At 32.3% G+C, this 9,275-nt stretch overlaps 1 protein-coding gene and 1 pseudogene across 1 annotated transcript; one reads left to right on the top strand and one right to left on the bottom strand.

Moving 5' to 3' along the window:
• Positions 1-455: 455 nt before the first annotated feature.
• On the top strand, positions 456-2,007 carry LOC134251255 (uncharacterized). Its single transcript, XM_062733636.1, has 5 exons — positions 456-615; positions 757-879; positions 971-1,166; positions 1,303-1,564; positions 1,661-2,007. Exons 1-5 carry the CDS (start codon positions 489-491, stop codon positions 1,937-1,939), a joined length of 987 nt encoding a protein of 328 aa, XP_062589620.1. The 5' UTR covers positions 456-488; the 3' UTR covers positions 1,940-2,007.
• Positions 2,008-3,223: 1,216 nt separating this feature from the next.
• On the bottom strand, positions 3,224-6,663 carry LOC134251254 (uncharacterized; annotated as a pseudogene).
• Between the last annotated feature and the right edge of the window lie 2,612 nt (positions 6,664-9,275).

Here is a 9,275-nt window from a genome sequence, read left to right as displayed (position 1 = left end):
TACTACTATTATATACATCAGCGCCAAGTGCCAGGCTTCGATGAAGAAGCACCAATACCAAGTTTACATATGTTTGTCTAGGAATGGACAGTCTGTGACTAACATACATCATGGATATTGTCAGTGTCCTGTGGGGTATGCATATTTTCAGAGTTTTATGCAGACAATTTTTTTTTACTTCATTGATTATAACTTGATCTAAAATCTATGATATTTTTAAAATAGGCTAGGCCAGAGCTGTAGCCACATTGGGAGTTTACTCTTTGCACTGAGTCATATCAAGCCCCAGGAAAGCTGCACGAGTAAGCCCTGCAAATGGGTAGTACCCAAAGGAAGATCTAAAAAACCCACTGGTAAGTAAATTTTTTATGGTCAGATTGTTAACAGATAACAAAAAACATATGAACTTTGAAGCTCTTTAACTGGCAAATAACATAAAACCAATATAAACAGGTCCATTAGAAACCTTGAGGTCAAAAGCAGATAAAATGGACACTGAAACCAGTGATATAGAGGATGCTTCATTTGACCCTCGCCATACCACAGACAGAGACTTCGACATAAAAACTACATTGCTTCAGCTGAGAAATTTAAAGGATATTTTCCCAAGTACAGGTACAGCTAGGTTTAAGAAGGAAAATGTGAGAAAACAAATTTTTAAATGCCGATTTACAATTTACTTAAAACATGATACAAACATACTCCAGACTTTTAATTTCTATGATTCTCATGTTATTGAACAAAATGAAAATTCAGGTATGAGCCATTTGTGGAACATCCCAGATGATGCCCCTGTAGCTGAGAGGGAGATTGAGGTGGAGACATATGAGGATCCATTGGAAATGGCATCCAAAGCATTGATTTTGTCAAATGAGAACTGTAAGAAAAAATAGGAATTACATTGTATATAATAAAATATCTTTTATATGTATCATGAACATTAGATTCATTCATATACATATCATTACAGTGCCAATCCCAATTTCAATTGACGAAGATTTGAGCGCCTATGTTGAAGAAAGAACTAAAGGTCAAAGAAAATGTTCTCTTTGGACCGAACTACACAAAGGAAGAATTACGAGTTCTCTTTTCGGAGCTGTTTTACATGCTGGACCTAACCCACGTAGTCTTGTGGACCAAATTATACATGGATCCAGTTTACAAAGGTTTGATGGAAATTAAAATATTAATAAAATATTAAATATATAAATAAAAATAATTGTAAAAATTCACATTAAACAAATTAATTCAGCATTTCAACCAATTTATATTTTTAAATATTAATTATTCTATACATCACAGGTATCAGACGCTTCCTCGTCCAGTCCAGTGGGGTGTGGACCATGAGGAAGAAGCGGTCAGAGACTACCTGACACTGCAGAATGCTGTCTCTGATGTAACAGTGGAGGCTGCAGGGCTCACTATTTATCCATCCCATGCCTTTTTAGGTGCCAGCAGTGATGGGTGGATTTGTGACAAGTCTATGCCATTGGGGAGTCAAAGAGGGGTACTGGAGATTAAGTGCCCGTACTCAATCTCTAATGAAATAATTGTAGAAAAAGAGGTATTTTTTCATATTACATTGTATTAATGTCTTTCATTTTGTCAGTTTTAAAGTTAACATAATTTTTTTAACATTTTGTTTATACTATTCATATAGGTCCATGAGCTAGCCGGAAAAGAGGGGTTCTGTCTGGAGAATACACCCGTAGGACCGCGTTTGAACCGTAGCCACAAGTACTATGCTCAGATCCAAGGAGAGATGGCAATAATGGGGTGTCCTTGGGGTGATTTTGTTGTTTGGACAGCTGCCAAGGACAGCAACTGTTTTATAGAGAGAATTGATTTCGACTCAGAGTTCTGTACTCGTATGATGCCAAAACTAGTTGAATTTTTTGTTCACCACATCTTGCCTTTTTATAAATGTACTGAGAATTAATTCACTTCCTGAGCCAATGGCTAATGTGAGCATTACCTAATGATCAAAAAGTGTTCAGCTTCTGTCATCTGTAGACATTTGTTCACATTTTTTAATTTTTCTCCATCCACTGGGTGAGTTACTTGCCTTATTAAAGGATCCTTGGGTAAAGGGAAGATAATTAAGAATTAGTGTTGATTAGGGGGTATCAAAGTAATGCAGAAATATAAAGGAAATGTCTTTTAAAATCTTTTTTTCAATAATAGCAAATGCATGATAATTAAGTCATATTAATCCAGGTAGTGTAGATTTAAGTATAGTTTAAGTTCAAGTATATGGTAACACATGCATAGATTATTGTAAAAAAAAAAAATCACATTTGCACCTATATATAGTAAAAGTGAAAGAAAGGAAAATCAATATGGATTCAGGTTATATTTATTTTTCAATGTATTTTTTTTTTCACATTAATCACATTCCTTGCTGTTATGGATTTTTTTGCAACATAAATTCAAATTTGATTTAAAAGAACAAAATATTATTTATTTTCATACATTTAAATCTGTTCAACTTCATAGACTGCATGAGTATGTAGTATACTGTTCAAAACATATGGTATCTGCTAAAAGTATAAATGAGATCAACATATAACACAAAAATAATTTAAAGAAAAATTGAGTTTTATGACCTTTTAAATTTTACTCTCTGTCAGTATGATTAATCCATATTTTTTGTGTAGAACATTTTTTAGGTACCTTAAATATAAACAAAACCTCCTATACTCAAAATATTTTGAACACAGTAATTCAATCATTTGGAATTATAACAACCAGCAACACCAATTGCAAGTTTATATTATGTCAAAATGTATTCTAAAAATTTTGTTTTGTGTAATTTTTAACATTTCATTCCAGAAACCAATGCCATCCAATGGCATGTAATTCATTGGGCTTTTATATTTTAAAATACAAAATGATTTAAAGGCATCATTTCAATCATAAGATTTTTCTCACAATAGGTACTTCAGAACCAATAGAGAAATGGATATTATTTTGTGTACATCAAAGAATTTCCAGATAATATCAATAGGTTGATAAGGCACTCTTGAATTATATAGTTTATAAAACATAGCTTTTATTATGGTTTTTTGTACAGGTTAGGATATACAGGCGGTGGATGAACCTTTTTGTAAGAACATTATACAAATACATATGTATACTGAAAGCCTTTTTATAACATTGTTATGCAAAAATTAAAATTGAAGAGTTGCTCCCCTTTAGACATCTCATTCTGTTTATAGAAGAAAATATTAAATACTGGTTACATTACTTATGATACCAAATAATGTTAACATGTATGAGTGATTTCTTAACTATTTTCAAAATATCTTTAAAAGTAACACAAATTGTGAAATTGGCAATTCAAGAGATTTTCAAAATAATTACAGGATACTCTAGTCTACTCTGATATCTCCATTGTAGGAATGCCTGGCAAGATGCCTCATATTTTGTGAGGAATCTTCTTTCTTTGTGTGAAAGTTACAATTTAATAATTCAATGACAAGCTGTCTTGAGAAAAATTTTATATTAGTGTGAAAATTGTTGTCAATATCTAAAATGAATATACATCATATATCTAGACTAATTAAGTGTATTCCAATTAAAATTTGATACATTGAATTTTGTTATACATTGTATATAGCAATGACAAATTAGTTATTTACCAGAGGAACATCAAGATTTGTGAGCCAACATACAACTTGAAACATTTTGGTCAAAAGAGGCTTAAGAGTAAGTGGCATAACACCATCAAAGATATGAAAATTCTTTACTCTGCCTATGCTTCTCTCAACATGAATACGCAGAGAAGCGATATCTTGAGTTTCAAAAACTTCATCCGTAGAGAACTGTGGTGCACTTCCTCTAAAGGGTGGAATGTTTAACTTGCATTTCTTTTTCTCCAACAAATCCCTAATGGTAAAACCTTTATCAGCCATAACACTATCATTTTCATCTAACAATTCAATTAAACCTGAAGATATTGTGAGTTCTCTATCAGATGTTTTTTCCAGGCCAACCTTCAGATACAAATGTTATAACTCCAGATGGACTAATACCAATCAAAAATTTGGCAGTGGTATGGTGCTTGTAATTTGAAAAAGTTAAACTTTGGGTGTCAAGACGAGATGATTTTTGTATAAAAATTTCTGTACAATCTATGATAACTCGAACTGAAGGATATCTGATTTTAAATGAAGATGGCATAGTTCTTTGAATAATATCTCGAGACGGGAAAGGGTTTAAACATTTCAATTCTTGCCACAGTAGACAGATCCATGTAGAAAAATATTTTGAAAAAGTACCCTCTGAAATTTGAAATCGTTCAGCAATATCGCTGGTCAAGAGTCCAACCTTCAGTCTAATAAGAACTGCAAACATCTGATCGATGTTATCCAATGCCCCTGCTGATGCTCTCTTGCGGTCAGAAGAAATATCTGTGCTTGTCCCTAGCCAATACTTCATTTTCTCTGCCTTTGGTTTTAGAAAGCTAAAAGCATGCAAAAAATTTTGTCAGTACATGTACATGCAATTTCATAAAATTATGAAAAAAAAGTTAAAAAACTGATAATAAACCCCATCGTCTCAAGCCACGGTCTGGAGTCCGCATATATAGCTATCTCCTACCCGTGGCTGCTTGATCACAAAAAGAGTCATATTCTTGAATATTTACGCCTCTCTATTGTGATGTCATATTCAGTCAGTGGCCAATACTGTTTCCATCGCAAATGAAATCAACAAATGATGTCAACAGTATACAAGACATATTTCCTATACTGCGATTGGATATTGAAAGGTCGCAATAAAGTTCATCAACCGACTATGCTTTACTCGCATTGGTCAATATTTTAATGAGCTACAAAGAATTCTTTCCTCGTTCAACCAAGGCCAGAATGGGAGAGGATATCGTACTTTTTGGCCGTGGTTTGTGACGATGAATAAATCCTTGCAGAAGTAATAGTAAATTTTATACATGTTATAAACATACCTGAATAGCCACATGAATACAGCAAATGTTGGAAGTCCAGTATAAAAGCGGGTCTTGGAATCATCATCTGTAATTTTCTGGAAACTCCATTTATGTTTCTTCACTTCCATTTGGAGATCTTTCACCTGTTTCTTTAATGAGTCATTTTCTGCCATCAAAGGGTCAGTGTCACACTGCATACCTACGGTCAGTCATGAAAAACATGTTTAAAAGAAGTGTAAAAATGCCTTGTTAAATTATTGTTATATAAGGGCAAACATTAATGTAAATATATACTGTATACAGGGTTATCTTTCGCCCTGTGTTATTTTTGCCCTTTCACATTTGGAAAGAAGTTTGCCCGGGCATTTTAAAATTGCTCAGAAAGATTTTTTTAAGATATTATACTATTTTAATACTATACTATAAACCTAATGTATATTAGTTTTGTGTATCTTTTTCCTTCTTTTGAATTTTTTTTTTCCAACTAATATAGAGGAATGTGTCAAATAAGAATAATAGATGTCCTCAAAATAGAAAATTTATTTTATATTAAAACTTAGCTCTTTACCTTTCTCTTTGAAAGTCTTGATGTTAACATCATCTACAGGTAAATCTATGCAAGAGCTGTCTGTAAAAGGTGGGATATCTTCATTTGTTGTTCCTTGGTGACAATAGCTGTGAGAAAACAAGCTAAACCTGAGATGCTGCTGTAGAGTCTGTGTTTCTCTTTCCTCTTGCTCATTTAACTCCTGTTTAAAGGACAGATTTATGAATCTGCAGTTGTTGGAAGAATAAAGACATATAATCATGGGACTATAAAAATATTTGATCAATGTGAATTACTATGTAAAATTTTTCCCTAGGAGGTAGTGGGGTATTAATGTTTGTGGCCTAGTCATACTTTTGGAGTTAGACAAGAGTTGTGGAGTGTGTATATTAGCAAGGTTCAGGGATTAAACTACAAGCTTTAACAGATTTTAACTATCAGTAATAGTAATTCAAAAAAAAATATTTGACAACATTAATTAGTGTTATTTTAAGTATATAACCTGTAAGAATTGGGTAAATAGTATGGTGTCTGATAAATTTTAAATGTCTAAATATATTTACTAGTATGTGGTACTACATAATTATAATGTGCAAGATGCACTCACACTTTGACCCTTTATAATTGCAACAATATACTTAATTAAATGTACGTGATTGTATAATTAAGTAAAAAAAAAAGGAGAGATTTCAGAAAATAAAAAAACACATTAGGTAAGGGATAAGATAATGAATTATTTACAATTAAATAGGGCAACAAAGAACCTTTAGACAGAATCCATACATCATAGTGAGCCCATTTAGCTCTAAACAAAGTACTCAATAATGAACATATTAAGTAAACTTATTCATAAATTCACCTGAAGTAAATTTCTTTTGCTATGTCTGGCATTGCGGGCAGTCTCCGACTTCGACTTTGGCTTTATTTTATATTTAAATAAGGTTGGACGATAGTTCTCATCTGCAGGGTCGTCACTGTGCCATGATTCCACAAAATGTTCGGAACAAACCCTGCTGTACTCATTTGGAGACCAGTTATCTCTATTGATGGCCCTAATCCAAGCTGCTCTCTTCTTCCTGTCTTTAGGGAAGCGAAAAAAACTCACACCTTTCTCTTTGGTTTTACTTCCTTGTCTGTTAGAACATTTAAAAACTACGCATTGTATTACCATTGTTTACGTTGCTAATGTAAACTCTGGAATGCCGTCCGGAAACATTTATACGCATGCGCTAAAAACAGGACCGCAGTTAACGTGAAAAGGCTTATTGTCAAAAAATATCATAGACTACAACTTATTTTTAAATAAATAGGAAAAGTTTTGGGGGAGTTAATAATAAAAGTCAAAAATGTGTTTCTGAAAGAAAGGTGCTCTCGTACTACAGCTTATGATGGATGTTGTCGTTTGCAGGTCAAACACCAAGGTCAAGAGAAAATTATGTTTGGCACCAAAAAGTCCTCATAATGAGTTCACCTTTAAAATTAAAATAAAAACAATAAAAGCAGCAGCACTTCAATAATTATGACCAAAGTTAGAGATTTTAAAAGTAAGTCAAACTGGAAAAGGTCAAGGAGTCAATATTGATAATGACCAAAAGAATTTCACAAAGAATACAAAGATGTTATGTAAAAGTCACAAAATTTAGCATTCAAAAGTTCTGACATTTTTTTTTTCAAAAGAAGGTCAAAGTTTTGGGTCCAAGTAAAACAAATAAAGATTATTTGTATTCAAGAGAAACTATTACCACAAGAAATAAACCGGTAAAATAGTAAACTCCTAGCACTAATTATCCAGGGGATACGGCTAAATATAATTTTTTTGAAAGGTAGGTCAAAGCCATAAGTTCAACGTCAAAGGTCATTTTGGCTGGTAATCAATTTAATGTCATGTCAAAAAAAATGAGCAATGGGAGTATGATATCACTTGACTTACTCGTTCGATAGCTATGGTTTATATCAAAATTTTTAAAATTTCTTTAAAAGTTTGTTAAACTTCAAGTTTAGAGCAAAAATATCAAAAATACTAGTAGGAAAGGATAAAAGGTTCTTAAACATGGATTACACCGGTGAAAGATGACAGCAATAGCTCATATGACCGAGGCTGAAATCCTAAAATAAAGGTCAAAATATCAAAAGAAAATATTTAAACCCATGGAAAGGCCCCTTCATATTATTTACACACGTGAAATTTGAAAGAAATAACTTTGATACTTTGAAAAAACTTTGACCCTTTGAAAAAGTTTATAAAAATGATTAACATTGAAAATGTTTATCAAAATTTAATCACATTCAAAAACTTTATCGCAAACTTTGACACTTTCAAAAACTGAATCGAAAACTTTGAAACTTTCAAAAACTTTATCGAAAGCTTTGAAACTTTGATAATATTAATTGAAAACTTTGCAACTTTAAAAACTTTATCGAAAACTTTCACACTATAATAAACTTTATCAAAATCTGAAAACTTGATGAATTCCGAGCAAAGGAGAAATAATGCTCTATGCGCAGGAAAGATATTGAAGATATTGAGAGTTTATGATTTTCACTTTTGGGGGGTATCGTCATATGGGCTTTAATAACTCATGAATTATTAGACAAAATCAAATGGGATTTTGGTTATATCTGATGAATTTAAAAGCTAGATAGGAATACTGAAAAAAAAATTAAAAGTCAAATCAATTTAATTTACCTCGGAAGTTTACCCTGCGTTTCTTTTTTCCATTCAGTATAGAAATATGTAAAGGAGAAAGGCCGAAAATGTCCATTAGTTCTTTTGTTCTTTCTCCTTTTGTTTTGTTTAGTTTAGATTAGTTCTTTCTCTTACAGAATGGATAGTTTGGTGCCTTTCTCCTGCTTAAAAGAATATTTTGTTTGTTCTGAAATTTTAACAAAAAATGTGCAAAACAGGAAGCACACATACTATAAATTCATAGTTTACAGATAAGACAGTTAAAGGTAAGCTTGGGCTGCACAGCAATTTGATGAATAGCCATTGTGTTTCCAGTTGCAAATAACAAAAGGTCTTTGTCTAAAGAATGGACAGTTACAGGTGGATTTCGGGGGATGTTAGTTTTCATAAAAGAATGCAACTCCTCAAAATCAGTTTATATTTTGTGTTGTAAAGGCAAACATGTTTCCCTCCGATGGAGAATATATGACAGAATCGAAATCAAATTGAAACCAAAAGATGTACATGACCAGTGATACTTTGATCTGGAAACAGAGAATAGTAAGCGTAAAAGAAAATATTATCCAAACTTTGATCCTCTCAAAACTTCGACGACAAGTACAGATATTTCGAATTCAAACCGGAAACGTGTTTTTTTTTAATTCGAATTCAGTTTTTGATGATATATTAATTGCAGCAGTGTAATAGTGAAGTGCAAATTGTGTTCCGTGTGTTTGATAGCAATGAGCCAAACTTCGATCTGAAAATGTATATCAAATAAAATCTGATAATGTTTCAATTTTCATTATTTGCCACCGAGATATTCACTGCAGCAGTGGAGTTTTCATGCAAACTGCTTTCTGGGTGATGGATTTAATATAAGCCTACTGCAAGCTTAAAATGGATTCTTATCAAGGGAATGATGCCTCCAAAATCTTTTTGTAAATTGAAATAATGTGCATCACTCATGGATTTACAAGTGTTAAATCGAACAGATCTGTGTTTTGGATTACCTTATATCTCCAAGTTTTTCTTGTTATTCGCATGTACATTAAATAGTATTTGATATATATTAATTTGTTTTCCCTCTTGTGCACATGCTAAGGCTTACCTGCAAC

Source organism: Saccostrea cucullata, unplaced genomic scaffold, assembly GCF_032062105.1.
Source record: "Saccostrea cucullata isolate Sc308-1 unplaced genomic scaffold, CSIRO_AGI_Scuc_v1 ctg6218, whole genome shotgun sequence".
NCBI lineage: Eukaryota > Metazoa > Mollusca > Bivalvia > Ostreida > Ostreidae > Saccostrea > Saccostrea cuccullata.
Note: the sequence above shows the minus strand (reverse complement) of the source record. Positions and strands in the feature narration are given on the sequence as shown.

Bases quoted from the DNA above. Each gene is read 5' to 3' on its own strand.
- LOC134251255 (XM_062733636.1), top strand. From the start codon at position 489: ATGGACACTGAAACCAGTGATATAGAGGATGCTTCATTTGACCCTCGC. The intron at 616-756 runs GTACAGCTAGGT...ATGAAAATTCAG, and splicing joins GGATATTTTCCCAAGTACAG to GTATGAGCCATTTGTGGAAC. The intron at 1,167-1,302 runs GTTTGATGGAAA...TATACATCACAG, and splicing joins CATGGATCCAGTTTACAAAG to GTATCAGACGCTTCCTCGTC.